The sequence below is a fragment of the Felis catus genome, chromosome D1, assembly GCF_018350175.1.
Source record: "Felis catus isolate Fca126 chromosome D1, F.catus_Fca126_mat1.0, whole genome shotgun sequence".
NCBI lineage: Eukaryota > Metazoa > Chordata > Mammalia > Carnivora > Felidae > Felis > Felis catus.
Window position 1 is genome coordinate 61,044,049 of NC_058377.1, and position 16,394 is coordinate 61,060,442.

General features: G+C 38.5%; 1 protein-coding gene and 1 pseudogene across 1 annotated transcript; both read left to right on the forward strand.

Annotated features, from left to right (window-relative positions):
* Positions 1-1,420: 1,420 nt before the first annotated feature.
* On the forward strand, positions 1,421-2,538 carry LOC101093390 (olfactory receptor 52J3-like). Its single transcript, XM_003992804.2, has one exon. The coding sequence runs from the start codon at positions 1,570-1,572 to the stop codon at positions 2,536-2,538; it is 969 nt and encodes a 322-aa protein (XP_003992853.2). The 5' UTR covers positions 1,421-1,569.
* A 12,631-nt stretch (positions 2,539-15,169) lies between these two features.
* LOC109492285 lies at positions 15,170-16,008 on the forward strand (annotated as a pseudogene).
* The last annotated feature ends 386 nt before the right edge of the window (positions 16,009-16,394 follow it).

The following is a 16,394-nucleotide window of genomic DNA, read 5'->3' on the forward strand; positions in this document are numbered from 1 at the left end:
GCGAATACCTGAGGTGAGCGGTAGCATACTACTGAGAGACTATTTTCAGAGTTAAACCCAAAGTAGGCATCAGGGTATTAAAAGGCTTGTTCTTGGCCAGCATCCTGCTACTGGATGGTGGCTGTTACCTGGAGTTTCAGTCCTTAAAAAACACAAATAAACACAAAATAAAAAACACAAATTGTGTTAAAAAACACAACTCTTCTCTCCCTCTCTCCCTCCCTCTCTGTTTCTCTTATTCTCACACACACACAGACACAGACACACACACACACACAGACACACACACACACACACACACACACACACACACACACACACACACACCCCTCTAATCCTAGAATGGATATAGCATTTATTTTATTTTTTTACCTGGCTATGTTTCCCCAAGAAATATGGAGCTATATAAAGGGTAAAAAATGGAGTCTATGCTACTTCATCCTGATCTTGAATCCCTCTGCCTCAAGGTGGAGACCCAGAGAACATTCCTTTATTTCATTATTTGAGTTTATAAGTGATTAGGTGCTTCTTCATCGTTTTTAAGGGATTGCAAAAGCACCCTTCCCTGTGTCCTTTACACAATCACAGAAGGCAATTGTCTCTCCAACCAGACTTTATTGTCCCAGACAGTTCTGTGCTGCTCAAAAATGCCTTCTTCAGGTGCATGCCACCTGAAGCCTTCCAGGCAGTCTTTTACCCACATCCCCAGTTAGGCAAAAGGAGTGCACTCAGTACACGCTAGTTCCTTAGCAGTGGTGAAATCGGCAGGCTTTCCCAGAGGAACTGGTGCGGTGTGGAGGGTAAATGAAGAAGCTTTCAAATACCACTAGAAACCACCATTCCCTGAACACTCTAAAATGCAGTGGGCTATGAAATGGGATGGTCTTGGGAAAATAAGGACATGAATGAAAATAAACATAAGGTTTATCATTATCTTTCTTTCTGGGATGTTTCAAGTGTAGAGGTATATGACCCAGCTGGTATGTGCTCCTGGGAAGGCATCCCAGAGTGTCTGTGCTTTTGATTGTGATAATGTGTACTTCTGATATTGTGTTTCTCTCTTTTCGACAGGATATTTGGCTGGATCTTGGCATTTTCTCTATGTCCAGAAGTGATACATGAATCATTAGATAATTTCTGCACTTCCCAATTACAGAAGTGTCTTGTACATCTGTGCCTGCCACTCTACTTTCTAGCTGGCCTATCTCCTTTTGGATTATATCTGCATTTCCATGTGTGCATCCTTGATTTTTCATGTGCCCCTCTTCAGATGAGAGCTTTACAAAAGGTACAGGGCATACAAAATGATTCCATCCTTAATATCAAGTTCTGTGTCTTATAACTTTGCCATAGGCTTGCTGATGAGCCTCATGTGTTAAACAAAAATGAGTAATAAATTCTTTGAGACTGGCCCATTCAAATAAGTATGGCTCAGTTTATAATAAAAGATATATATTAACAAGCCCTTTCAAATAGCAGTCTTCTTCATTTTCATTACATATTGAAACACTAAGCTAATCATTTTCATAACCACATCTTATTCAAGCTTCTTTTTCCCTCCTTCCAGGAATGGCAGTTCCTTCTCTGTCACTTGGGAGGATGTTTTATCCCAACAGGAGCATTTTTCACCCAGACACATTCTTCCTCGTTGGAATCCCAGGGCTGGAAAGAGCCCATGCCTGGATCTCCCTGCCTTTCTGCTCTGTTTACCTTGTGGCTTTGCTGGGCAATGCCACCATTTTGCTAGTCATCAAGATGGAGCAGACCCTGCGGAGAGAGCCCATGTTCTACTTTCTGGCCCTCCTTTCAACTATCGATTTGGCTCTTTCCACAACCTCTATGCCCCGCATGCTGGGTATCTTCTGGTTTGATGCTCATGAGATTAACTTTGGGGCTTGTGTGGCCCAGATGTTTCTGATCCATGCCTTCACTGGCATGGAGGCCGAGGTCCTGGTAGCCATGGCCTTTGACCGTTATGTGGCGATCTGTGCTCCACTCCACTATAGGACCATCTTGACATCCCGGGTGCTGGTGGGCATCAGCATGTGCATTGTGATTCGTCCTGTTCTGTTTACACTTCCCATGATCTATCTCATCTACCGCCTACCCTTTTGTCAGGCTCGTGTAATAGCTCATTCCTACTGTGAACACATGGGCATTGCAAAACTGTCCTGTGGAAACATCCGTATCAATGCCATCTATGGGCTCTTTGTGGTGTCTCTCTTTCTTCTGAACCTGGTCCTTATTGGCATCTCCTATGTTTACATACTCCGAGCTGTTTTCCGCCTCCCATCACACGATGCTCGGTTAAAAGCCCTAAGCACGTGTGGCTCTCACGTTGGGGTCATCTGCGTTTTCTATATCCCCTCAGTGTTCTCCTTCCTCACTCACCGATTTGGACACAACATACCACGCTACATTCACATTCTTGTTGCCAACCTCTATTTGGTTATCCCACCTTCGCTCAACCCCATCATTTATGGTGTAAGGACCAAACAGATACGAGAGCGAGTGCTCTGTGTCTTTGCTAAAAAGTAGATACTCTTTCCTTTGTTTACCAAACATTTTGATCTAGCAAGGAAAATGTGTGTTCTTTCCGGAGATTTTTCTCTGTGTACATTTAGTGCCACAAGATGATATTCCAGGGGTTTTGATCGGGTCTGTTATTGATTTTATGATTTGAATAATCTTCAAAATGTTTCAGGTTCAAGGACTAATTCCTACTGTGGAAGCAAGAACTGTTTTCATTATTTCACTTTGTGTGAGAATGAACAGTCCAAGCAATGACACTTCCCATCATTACATTTGCTAACAGTGCTCTTTTCTCCCCTGTTTTTAAGTTCTTTATTTTTCCCTCAGTTCAACAAAAGTAAGACAAGGAAACATAACTAATACCTTTGTTCCCACAACATGAAATTAAAAACTATTATTACTGAGGCTTATTTATCTTTAATGTTATTCTTAATCAAGCACATGAGACAGTTAAGTAGCAATGACCTATGACTCGTACCCCAAACCACTTCCCATTTTTTTCTTATCCTCAGAGACAGGAATGACCATCACATGACTTTCTTCTTTCTTGGAGTCTAAACGGATCATTTTAAGTTCAGTTTTCTCTGTGGGGGTTGGGATTATAATTTTTTACTTCATGTAAATGGTAATATACTGTATCATTTCATAGGCAATTTTTTCACTTAATATTAAACTTAGAGATCTGTTTGTGTTTATACATATGGGATACAATATTCCTTTTTAAATATACTCAAATCTGTAATTTGCATTTTATCTTTTCATAATATGAATGTATGTAATATTTTATTTTTAATTCCAAATCGATGTTGTGACATCTTTATGAATTGTTTTTGCGCATATTTGAAAATTTTCTAGTGGTTCTACACTTACAAGGAAGACTGTCAGATAGTAGGTTACTGATGGAACAGGTCACATTCTTGTTTATTTTTATTGTGGTTATTTACTGTGATTTCTTTGTGCCCTCCCCAAGTTTTCTGCCCAGCTTCTTAAAAATCTCATAGCATGAGTTTTTGATTACACCTGACATATTAACACCTTTCTATAAATCCTTTATAATTAATACCTTATTTTCATATCGCAGATTAAATTTTTAAATGAAATCAGTACTGATAATATTATCTATAACACAGCATTTTATCCCTTTGAAACTTAGGGCTTTTGCACAGCTTTATTATATATGGACATCCCAACATCTATATTGTTATTGGGGTGTGTGTGTTTATTAAGTGTTACTTTTAATTCTGATCTACTTGCAACTTATTTTGATGTAAGGTGTAAGAATATTAAACACCTTTCTGTTTCTATTTCTAATCTGTTTAATAACATAATTGACTTAAGAACTCATCACTTCAGAACTGATTTGCATTTTTTCTTTCTTCATATTAAATTTCAATTTGTACAAGAGTTTGCTTTTCATTTATATAGTTGGTTTGCTGTTTGTTCTTGAATCAGTGTCAGTCATCACTAGAGAACTACATTTTAATGACTTTTAAAGCTGATTATCCTCCTGTACTTTTCTCACTCTTCATTTGTTCTTTAAGCTAATTCGTAGAACAATAAAATGAAATGCTGTCATTTTGCTATAGTTAAAAATATCCTGATGGAATTTTGAGTTCACTTATTCCTTGGTTCATTTACTATCAATCAATTAAACAATGTGTTATTAATTCCTTGAAATTTTAACTGAGACTTAATTATGCTCCTCATTTGGATAAGCACAGATGATAAAATGTGCATCTGTGACTGTTCTGTGACTACCCTGTTAGCACTCTGTTTCCCAGAATTCTCTTCCCTGTAAGTTTCCAGTTGAGAGTTGGTCACATAAGAAATGCATAAGCCGTGGGAGCAAATGTGAAACAGCAGCCATTATTTTCTGTGGCTCAATATTGTTTTCAGGCAGTGACAGAAACACAGCGATACTAGAGGATTCTAATTTCTCCCCGTATCCCTCAGCTTCATGCACAGCTCTCCAAGCCTACTGACCTGCTGACCAACAGCCATCACAAATCTACCACCAGGTATTTTACTTGTACACACAGAGGCAGTAGCCAGGAATAACAAACCATCTACCTTAAATTTTGACACTCACTCCTTTATGATTCCATCCCAGAAGCTGAAAGTACCTAGTCTTTTTTTTTTCATTTCTTTTTAATGTTTATTCATTTTTTGATAGAGAGACAGAGTGTGAGCGGGGGAGGGGCAGAGAGAGAGGGAGACACAGAATCCGAAGCAGGCTCCAGGCTCTGAGCTGTCAGCACAGAGCCAGATGTGGGGCTCAAACTCACAGACTGTGAGATCATGACCTGAGCCAAAGTTGGACGCTCAACCAACTGGGCCACCCAGGCACCCCTGAAAGTACCTAGTCTTCTGCAAACATCACCTTATTCATGCAGGCCTAATCTGACTAGAAAATTTGTTTTGGGATCTATTTTTCCCCCTAGCTCCTCCCACAATTGCATCTAACTCCTATATTTATTTATTATTTATTTTTTATTTTTTAAAATTTACATCCAAATTAGTTACCATATAGTGAAACAATGATTTCAGGAGTAGATTCCTTAATGCCCCTTACTCATTTAGCCCATCCCCCCTCCCATAATTCTTCCAGCAACCCTCAGTTTGTTCTCCACATTTATGAGTCTCTTCTGTTTTGTCCCCCTCCCTGTTTTTATATTATTTTTGTTTCCCTTCCCTTATGTTCATCTATTTTGTCTCTTCAATCCTCATATGAGTGAAGTCATATGATTTTTGTCTTTCTCTGACTGACTAATTTCACTTAGCATAATACCCTCCAGTTCCATCCACGTAGTTGCAAATGGCAAGATTTTATACCTTTGATAGCCGAGTAATACTCCATTTTATATATACATTTTCTTTATCCATTCATCCATTGATGGACATTGGGCTCTTTCCATACTTTGGATATTGTTGATAGTGCTCTAAAAACATGGGGGTGCATGTGTCCCTTCGAAACAGCACACCTGTATCCCGTGGATAAATGCCTAGTAGTGCAATTGCTGGGTCGTAGGGTAGTTCTATTTTTAGTTTTCTGAGGGATCTCCATACAGTTTTCCAGAGTGGCTGCCAGCTTGCATTGCCACCAACAATGCAAAAGAGATCCTCTTTCTCAGCATCCTCGTAAACATCTGTCGTTGGCTAAGTTGTTAATGTGAGCCATTCTGACAGGTGTGAGGTGGTATCTGATTGTGGTTTTGATTTGTATTTCCCTGATGATAAGTGATGTTGAGCATTTTTTCATGTGTCGGTTGGCCATCTGGATGTCTTCCTTGGAGAAGTGTCTATTCATGTCTTTTACCCATTCTTCACTGGATTCTTTGTTTTTTGGGTGTTGAGTTTGATAAGTTCTTTACAGATTTTGGATACTAACCCTTTATCTGATATGTCATTTGCAAATATCTTCTCCCATTCTGTCGGTTGCCTTTTAGTTTTGCTGATTTTTTCCTTCGCTGTGCAGAAGCTTTTTATTTTAATGAGGTCCCACTAGTTGATCTTTGCTTTTGTTTCCCTTGCCTCCAGAGATGTGTTGAGTAAGAAGTTGCTGTGGCCAAGATCAAAGAGGTTTTTGCCTGCTTTCTCCTCGAGGATTTTGATGGATTCTTGTCTTACATTTAGGTCTTTCATCCATTTTGAGTTTATTTTTGTGTATGGTGTAAGAAATTGGTCCAGGTTCATTTTTCTGCATGTTTCTGTCCAGTTTTCCTAGCACCACTTGCTGAAGAGACTGTCTTTATTCCATTGGATATTATTTCCTGATTTATCAAAGATTAGTTGGCCATATGTTTGTGGGTCCATTTCTGGGTTCTCTATTCCATTCCACTGATCTGAGTGTCTGTTCTTGTGCCAGTACCATAGTCTCTGGATGATTACAGCTTTGTAGTATAGCTTGAAGTCTGGGATTGTGATGCCTCCTGCTTTGGTTTTCTTTTTCAAGATTGTTTTGGCTATTCAGGGTCTTTTCTGTTTCCATACAATTTTAGGATTATTTGTTCTAGCTCTGTGAAGAATGCTCATGTTACTTTGATAGGGATTGTATTGAATATGTAGATTGCTTTGGGTAGTATCGACATTTTAACAATATTTGTTCTTAGTTTCCAGGAGCATGGAATCTTTTTCCATTTCTTTGTGTCTTCTTCAATTTCTTTCATAAGCTTTCTATAGTTTTCAGTGTGTAGATTTTTCACCTCTTTGGTTAGATTTATTCCTAGGTATTTTATGTTTTTTTGTGCAACTGTAAATGGGATCGATTCCTTGATTTCTCTTTCTGTTGCTTTATTGTTGGTGTATAGGAATGCAACCGATTTCTGTGCATTGATTTTATATCCTGAAACTGTGCTGAATTCATGAATCAGTTCTAGCAGTTTTTTGGTGGAAGCTTTTGGGTTTTCCATATAGAGTGTCATGTCATCTGTGAAGAGTGAAAGTTTGACCTTCTCCTGGCCAATTTGGATGCCTTTTATTTCTTTGTGTTGTCTGATTGCAGACGCTAAGACTTCCAATACAATGTTGAATAACAGTGGTGAGAGTGGACATCCCTATGTTGTTCCTGACCTTAGGGGGGAAAGCTCTCAGTTTTTCCCTATTGAGGATGATATTAGCGTTGGGTCGTTCATATATGGCTTTTATGATCTCGAAGTATGCTCCTTCTATCCCTACTTTCTTGAGGGTTTTTATGAAGAAAGGATGCTGTATTTTGTCAAATGCTTTCTCTGCATCTATTGAGCGGATCATATGGTTCTTGTCCTTTCTTTTATTGATGTGATGAATCACATTAATTGTTTTGTGAATATTGAACCAGCCCTGCATCCCAGGTATAAATCCCGCTTGGTTGTGGTGAATAATTTTTTTAATGTATTGTTGGATCCGGTTGGCTAATATCTTGCTGAAGGTTTTTGCATCCATGTTCATCAGGAAAATTGGTCTATAGTTCTCCTTTTTAGTGGGGTCTCTCTCTGGTTTTGGAATGAAGGTAATGCTGGCTTCATAGAAAGAGTTTGAAAGTTTTCCTTCCATTTCTATTTTTTTTGGAACATTTTCAAGAGAATAGGTGTTAACTTTTCCTTAAATGTTTGGTAGAATTCCCCTGGAAATCCATCTGGCCCTGGACTTTTGTCTTCTGGCAGATTTTTGATTACTAATTTGATTTCCTTACTGGTTATAGGTCTGTTCAAATTTTCTATTTCTTCCTGATTTGGTTTTGGTAGTGTATATGTTTGTCCCAGTATAGGGTCTATTCTGGAGAACATTCCATGTGCACTGGAGAAAAATGGATATTCTGCTGCTTTAGGATGAAATGTTCTGAATATACCTGTTAAGTCCATCTGGTCCAGTGTGTCATTCAAAGCCATTGTTTCCTTGTTGATTTTTTGATTAGATGATCTGTCCATTGCTGTGAGTGGGGTGTTGAAGTCTCCTACTATTATGGTATTATTATCAATGAGTTTCTTTATGTTTGTGATTAACTGATTTATATATTTTCATCCCTCCACATTGGTACATAAATGTTTACAATTGTTAGGTCTTCTTGGTGGATAGACCCCTTGACTATGATATAATGCCCTTCTGCATCTCTTGATACAGTATTTATTTTAAAGTCTAGATTGTCTGATATAAGTATGGCTACTCCAGCTTTCTTTTGTTGACCATTAGCACGATAGATGGTTCTCCATCCCCTTATTTTCAATCTGAAGGTCTCTTTAGGTCTAAAGTGGGTCTCTTGTAAACAGCATACAGATGGACCTTGTTTTCTTATCCATTCTGTTACCTTTTGTCTTTTGATTGGAGCATGGAGTCCATTTGCGTTTAGAGTGAGTACTGAAAGATATGGATTTATTGCCATTATGATGCTTGTAGAGTTGCAGTTTCTGGTGGTGTTCTCTGGTCCTTTCTGATCTTTTGTTGCTTTTGGTATTTATTTATTTTTATATATTTTTTTCATCTTTTCTCCCCTCAGAAAGTCCCCCTTAAAATTTCTTGCAGGGCTAGTATAGTGGTCAGAAACTCCTTTAATTTCTGTTTCTCTGTGAAATTTTTTATCTCTCCTATTCTGAATGACAGTCTTGCTGGATAAAGAATTCTTGGCTGCATATTTTTCTGATTCAGCACACTGAATATATCCTGCCACTCCCTTCTGGCCTGCCAAATTTCTGTGGATAGGTCTGCTGCAAACATGATCTTTCTTCCCTTGTAGGTTAGGGACTTTTTTTCCCTTGCTGCTTTCAGGATTCTCTCCTTGCCTGAGTATTTTGTGAATTTGACTATGATATGCCTTGTTGATGGTCCGTTTTGTTGAATCTAATGGGAGTCCTCTATGCTTCCTGGATTTTGATGTCTGTGTCTTTCCCCAGGTTAGGAAAGTTTTCCACTATGATTTGCTCACATAACCCTTCCACCCCTATTTCTCTCTCTTCCTCTTCTGGGACCCCTATGATTCTGATGTTGTTCCTTTTGAATGAGTCACTGATTTCTCTAATTCTTAAATCGTGCTCTTTTGCCTTCATCTCCCTCTTTTTTTCTGCTTCATCATTCTGTATAAGTTTGTCCTCTATATCGCTAATTCTCTGTTCTGCCTCATCCATCCTTGCCGCCGCTGCATCCATGTGTGATTGCAGCTCAGTTATAGCATTTTTAATTTCATGCTGGCTATTTTTTACATATCTTTTATCTCTGCAGAAAGGGATTCTAATCTGTTTTCGACTCCAGCTAGTATTCTTATTATCGTGATTCTAAATTCTGGTTCAGACATCTTGCTTGTATCTGTGTTGGTTAAATCCCTGGCTGTCGTTTCTTTGTGCTCTTTCTTTTGGGGTGAATTTCTTCATTTTGTCATTTTGAAGGGAGAAAAGGAATTAATGAGGTAGAAAAATTGAAATTAAAAAATAAAATTAAAAAAAATATTAAAATTAAAAATTAAAGACACACACACACACACACACACACACACACACACAAATCGAATAGATGATGCTAGATCCTAGGTGTGTTTTGGTCTGAGTGTTGAAAGTGTTTTGACAGATTAGAGAAAAAAAGGGGGGGGAGGAAATCGTTTGAGAATTTGAAAAAATGAATACACTGAAGTAGACTAAAATGAGATGGGGTAAAATAGAATTTGAAAAAATATACACAAAAGTAAAGAATATAGTAGAAAAAATTAAAGAAACGTATTTTTAATAAAAATTAAAAATAAATGTGATTTTTTAAATTTTCTGTATTTAAGAAAAAAGAAAAGAAACAAAAAAGAAGAAAGAAAAAAAGAAAAAAGAAATCGTTTGCAAATTTGAAAAAGTGAATACATTGTAGTAGACTAAAATAAAATGATGGAGGTAAAATAGAATTTGAACAAATTTGCATAAAAGCAAAAAATATAATAAAAATTAAATAAAAATATTTTAATAGAAATTGAAAGTAAAGTGAACTTTTTCTCTTTCTGCATTCAAGAAAAAGGAAAGAAACTAAAAAGAGAAAAAAGAAAAAGAAAGAAAAAAAGGAAACTGTTTGAAAATTTGAAAGGTGAATATACTGAAGTAGGCTAAAATAAAATGATGGAAGTAAAGTATAATTTGAAAAAAATTTACTCAAAAGTAAAAAATATAGTAATTAAAATTAAAGAAAGATATTTTTAATAAAAATTGAAAATAAAAATGAATTTTTTCTCTTTCTGTATTCAAGAAAAAGAATTGTAAAAGAGAAAAAGAAAAAAGAAAATTGAATAGATGAACCTGCTAACAGATTGAAATAGGACTGAAGTTGCTTCGTTTTCCCCTAGAAGTCAGTCTATGTAGCTCTTTATAGTCCATAAATTAAGCAGGCAGTGAGTCTTGTGTACTTGAAGAGCAAAGATGGCCTAGTTGGGTGGGGCTCAGTGTAACAGCTCCACTCTCCACTAGATGGTGCTGCTAGCCTACTGGGATGGATTGTTGCAGCGCTCATTGGTGCATATGCGCATGCACAGGAATGGTGAAAATGGCGCCTCCCAGGTACCCGGTCTGTTCTCCCGGATCAGCAATCGCGCACCGTCCTCTGTCTTCAACTCTTGTCCACTCCCCGCTTTTTCACTCTCTGTCACCAGGCCCAAGGCAATACCTCTCTCCCAAGTTTTGTCTCAGACGCGGCTGTTTTCCCCAGCCCCTTACTTCTAAAGGACTGCAGCTTTGACCCGTTCTGCCCCTCTGCAGGAGGTTCTCACCGAGCAATGGCCAAATGAGCAATGGCTGAATATTGAGTGCACTCAGGAATGCCCACTGGACCCTGTTGTTGCCGGTGCCCTGAGACTGTGGCCAGGTGCCAGCCCGCCCCAGAAAAAGTTCACGAGACAGAGTAGCTGCAGCGTTTCAGGGATTATGGAAAATCACAACACACATCTGGCACCAGGCTTCACCCTTAGCAACCTTGCCCCAGCACCAGCGAATGCGGCTGCCTTCCAGGGTCTGCTGGCACTAGGTGGCTTCAACAGTCTCAAGTGTCCTTCCAGCAGTGGAACCGCTTTTCTTCATGTGGCCCAAGAACCTCCCAGACCCCACTCTGTTCCTGGGGATTCGTCTTTCCCACCAGAGCACCACCAGGTATGGAGCTGCGGAGTTGCAGCCTTTGCGTTCCCCTTGTTTACAGTCTTAATGGAATTTAAACCCTCTCCTTTCTCCTTTCTCCCTTTTTAGTTTAGTACCTGCAGCTGTTTCGAGTTTTCCACTTTCTCTCCAGCTGCTTTTGGGGAGGGGTGCTTTTCCCATACTCTCCCTTCCTCCCCAGTCTCTGTCCTGTCTCCACAGGCAAAAGCAATTCCCTACCTTTCACAGCTTCTCGCTCCCCAAGTTCAGCTCTCCGCGCCGTGTACCTGCTGAATTTTGTGGTTCAGGTTGTGCATATAGTTGTGTTAATCCTCCAATCAGTTTTCTAGGTGTGTCGGATGGTTTAGTGTTGGTCTGGCTGTATTTCATGGACGTGAGACACACAAAAAGCTTCCATGCTGTTCCGTCATTTTGGCTCTTCCCCTCCGCAGCTAACTCCTATAATAAATTCTTTATTCTTCATACTCTTAGTAGTTCTGAACCTTAGTTGACATAAATATAGATACCAAAAGTGGTTCCTGGATAACAAATTCTTAAGGATGGAATTTGGAATTAGTTCCTTATCTAATGAGCCTTAGGGATAGCAAGGCCCCTGCTGCTATTGGCAAAAGAGACATTGGTCATTTGTAGAATGCAGTGATGAAACTGTTATGTATATTATTATTCTCCGTAACCAAGGGCTTAAAGGAGGCAAACCTTTTTGAGTGTCCAAGTATTTCTGCCAAAGATTTTAATAAGAATGAGGACATTAGAGACTTGATTTTTTTGTATGATAAATAACCCAGAGAAGTTGGATAAAGACAACAATGAACTCAGGGCTTTAATAACCAGCTGAAAGTCCAGGTAAGGAAATAAAGCATTTTTGACTATGCTAAAAAAAAAATCATCTTCTACGAGGTCGTTTATTGGAAAGAAATAGAACTCCAAAAATTGGAATGATGTGTGGGTAGACTCCAATGAAGCAAATCCTGAATCCTGCCAACCCCCCTTTTACCGTTAGAAGCGGCTCTTATTCTCTTGTCTCAGTTAGATAGTCTCCCTCTGTCCAAAATAAATGTAATATCCTCCCCTGAGGTAGCTGACTTGAAATGGATTCCTAATCTCAGCCATGAAAAGTTCCCACCGTTTCTTACAGTTTCTGAGAATAATGGTATTTAATAAGAATAAAATGTGGGTCACCTATGTAATTTTTCTATTAATTATGTTATGAAAGCTAAAAAAAGTAAAATTAATTCAATAGAATATGTAATCTAACCTAATATTATTCAAAAATTATTTAAACATAAAATCAATATACCTATCAATTAAATATTTGATATCATTGAAATTATCAAAGTAAGTCTTCTTAATCCAGTATTTAACACTTGAAGCACATCTTTTTTTGTACTAATCTTTTTGTACTATTTTTTTGTACTAAATAATCAATGGCTAAAATAATATGTAACATAAAAAATTATGTTGAATTGAAAAATATTTTATATTTATATTAAAGTAAATATTAAAATTCATCCCATCAGTTGAATTTGCCACATGTCTGATGTTCAATAATCATATATGGCTAGTGTCTACTGTGTGGGAAAGTACAATTCTAGGTCTATAACTGGACTTAAATGCCAGCAGGCTCCAGGGGATAAAATATACTAACCAAAAGAATTGCAAGATTTTGCCACTTTATACAAATAGAAGCCTGGGGATCATGTGTGGTACTGAACTCTGAGTACTAGATCTGAGTAGAAGAAATGTGACACAGTATGAGGCTGAATTGTAATATGAGAATATTAAATAGAGATTCTGGATTCAATGTATTTGGGAGTGGCTCCAACAGTTAGATGATTGACTAAAACCTGTTCTCAAAGATGGTCCTCAGTAAAATGAATGGAAATGCCAGACTTTCTCTGAAAAATACCATAAAAAAAGTTCTCAAAGACTTCAGGGAACACAGAATGTTAGAGTTTATTTATCATGCATACCTGCTCAGTCAGCCCCTAAGTCTATCCTGGAGGGCCTAGAAAACACTCTCCTCATCATGGCTGTGAGAAATATATTCCTGAGGAGAACCTAGGAAACCAGGAAAAGTTCTGCAAGTAGGAATGATGTCGGGAATTTTTTCTGTCAAACTGTTCTTCCTGATTTCAATCTTGAGACAGCTCTGAAGCCTGGAGCCCACTGAAGTGGGCTATCTCCCCTTGAAGAAGGATCCTGCTGAGCAGCTGACTATATACTAGTCTTCCTGAAAGAGACATGTGATCATTTATTATCAAGACTATGCACTGGGAAGAGAAATAGCGAGAATCTTGGGTGATTACAAGACATTGGTCCTGAACCAACATTAATATCTGGAGAAGCAAAATGTCACTAGTCAGTGTAGGGGTGTATGAAGGTCACTACAAGATCAGTTGCACTGAACAACCACACACTAGAGAACAAACCCTCAAAGTGACTTTCCTCCTTCCCTTCATCTTTCCCTTGTACCCCACTCCTCCTTCCTCGGATTTTACCCCATGGAATTTTACTGACTCAAGCTTTGTTCTCTAAAGAACTCCTACCAAGACCATTGGAATCATAGTGACCGTAGTAAGTAAGCACTCAGAACTAGGTTTCACAGCAAAGATCCTATTGCTAATAGTATAGTGATACCATTAGTATACTGCAATATATAGTCTGGTCTGCAGACCATATGTGATGCTATCATTTTTGCTCAGGATTTCACTCTGGCTAATTAAGAGGAGGCACAGGTTAAAAATGAGACTTGATAGTTCTAGGACTATTTAAATGATCTATTTCATATTAATAAGATGTGGCAATTTGTGGAGTTTGAGGAATCGGTCCATTTGATCTACATGGTCATTTTCGTTTTTATGGAACTGTCAATGTCTGCAGTATCTAGAGTGATATACCCTGCTTCATTCCTGACATGGAGAAACCATCCTGTCTTTCTCCCTTTCTCTTTCATTTTTTTTTTCCTTCTTCTTAATCAGTCCTGACAGAAGCTTGTTAATTTTTGCTTTAAAAAATATCAGCCCTTGGCTTCATTTATTCTCTGCTTTCTACTCATCTCCATGTTCCCATGTCCTTAGTCTGTTTTTTCCTCACTCTCCAGGTTTCTTGTCTTTTCTCACTATGTCTGATTTTCTGTGTTGAAAAACTTACCTTATCAGAAAATATCCTTGTCCTTATGGATAGTGCTTGGGGTAAAGACAAAGAATGTATGACCTCACCCTGACCTGGAAGAGCTATTTCCATGATCAGTACCTCCCTCAAATCTTTCTTTCACCTCCTCTGAGCACTGCCTTTCTTAGATATTCTCCTTAGATATAGGAAACAGGGAAGAACCTGAAGACCTCCTTGTTTCCTTATGCTCTTTCATCGCCCCAGGAACAAAGGGATGTACATCGCTGTCATAAGAAATATTTTGGCTCTGAGACTGGTTTTTACTAGTTAAACCTTCCTGTATCTATTTCAGTTTAAGATTTGTTTGACGGTGTTTATCTATGAATGTTTGTTGGGTAATTTCATGAGGATACCTGTTGATTTTCGAGGTGATTTTTGAATTGGAATTCACATGAACATTAGTATCAAATGCCACATACTTAAGTTACTTGGTATACGATGTTTCTTTATGTTAGTGTGGCTATGCTTGGGGACCCACATCGGTCTTTCTCTGTCTTAATGATTTGTTGGCTTTGTCCTTAACATGCTCATTTGGGGAAGTCCTTACATTTTATATGAATCCAGATACCAATCTTCGTTCAACAGAAAGTACCAGAATACAGATTATTTTAGTTCAGAACTTCAGAGGATATTTTATCATTTCTTGGCATTGGCTATGCTATTAGTTGTCATAAAACTTTGGTTTCTTAGATTCAAACTGTGTTCAGTGTCAGGAATTTTCCTTTCTTTAATAGACAAAAAACAATATCACTGCCTTCTCTTGCACTCTACTAAAATATGAACTAAGCATTTGAAAACATTATGCTTTTTTAAATTATTTCTAGGAATGAATCATATCTCCTCCTATTTCAGCCAATTCCAGAATGCCCCATAAAAATGTAACCATGCTCCATCATCTGCACTTTGTTCTTTTAGGCATCCCAGGGCTTGAGACTGTCCATGCCTAGATTTCCTTTCCCTTCTGTTGCATTTACATTTTGGCTCTTATTTTCAATGTAACATCTCAGATAATGATATGGATAGACAGAATCCTCTTGAATCTTATGTTTTTTCTGGCCATGTATCTGGCCCTCTCTACATTCCTGGCTGGGTACATTCTGGTTTAATGTTCATGAGGTTGGCTTTGGAGCCTGTGTGGGCCAGATGTTTCTCATACACAGGAATGTGTCTGCAGTACTGCTGGCAATGGCCTTTGACCACCATGTGGCCATCTGTGCATCACTGCACTGTACCACCATCCTGACAGTCTGGATGTCAGGAATTAGAATGGGTATTTCCCTGAGTGCAGTCATATGCACACTGTCTACCTAATTCACTGTCTGCCTTTTTGTGATGCCCACATTATTGCTCATAAAACTGTGAGCACATGGGCATGGCCAAGTTGGCTTGTGCCAACACTTATATCAATGCCATCTGTGGTCTTTTAGCTGCTTTCTTCCTCGTCTTCATCCTGGTATGGGTTGGATCTCTTATGGCTATATCCTCTGCTCTGTATATGTCTCAAGTTACAAAATACCCATCACAAGACACTGAGCACTTGTGACTCCCATGCTCTAGTCGTGTTTGTTTTCTATACACCTGTCTCTTCACTTTTAAAAACTGCACTGTACTAACATACATTGTTAATAACAGGGAAAACAGTGAAGGCTGCATGGGAACTCTGTTCTACCTTTCCATTTTTCTGTAGATCTAAAATTTCAAAAAAAAAGTTTATTTAAAAAATAAAAATAAGGGGCACTCAGTGGCTCAGTTGGTTATGCCTCCGACTCTTGGTTTGGCTCAGGTTATGATCTCATTATTCATGAGACCAAACCCCACATCAGGCTCTGTGCTGACAGCGTGGAGCCTGCTTGGGATTCTCTGTCTCCCTCTCTCTCTGCCCCTCCCCAACTTGTGATCTCTCTCTCTCTCTCTCAAAAAAAAAAATAAATAAATGTTTTATTTTTTTAAGTCTATTTATTTATTTTGAGGGGGGAGGAGCAGAGGGAGGAAGAGAAAATCCAGAGCAAGCTCCACACTGCCAACGCAGAGCCTGATGAAGGGCTTGAACTCATAAACCATGAGATCATAACTTGAGCCAAAACCAAGAGTTGAATGCTTAACCAACTC

Coding starts and splice junctions, on each gene's coding strand:
- LOC101093390 (XM_003992804.2), top strand. CDS start 1,570: ATGGCAGTTCCTTCTCTGTCACTTGGGAGGATGTTTTATCCCAACAGG.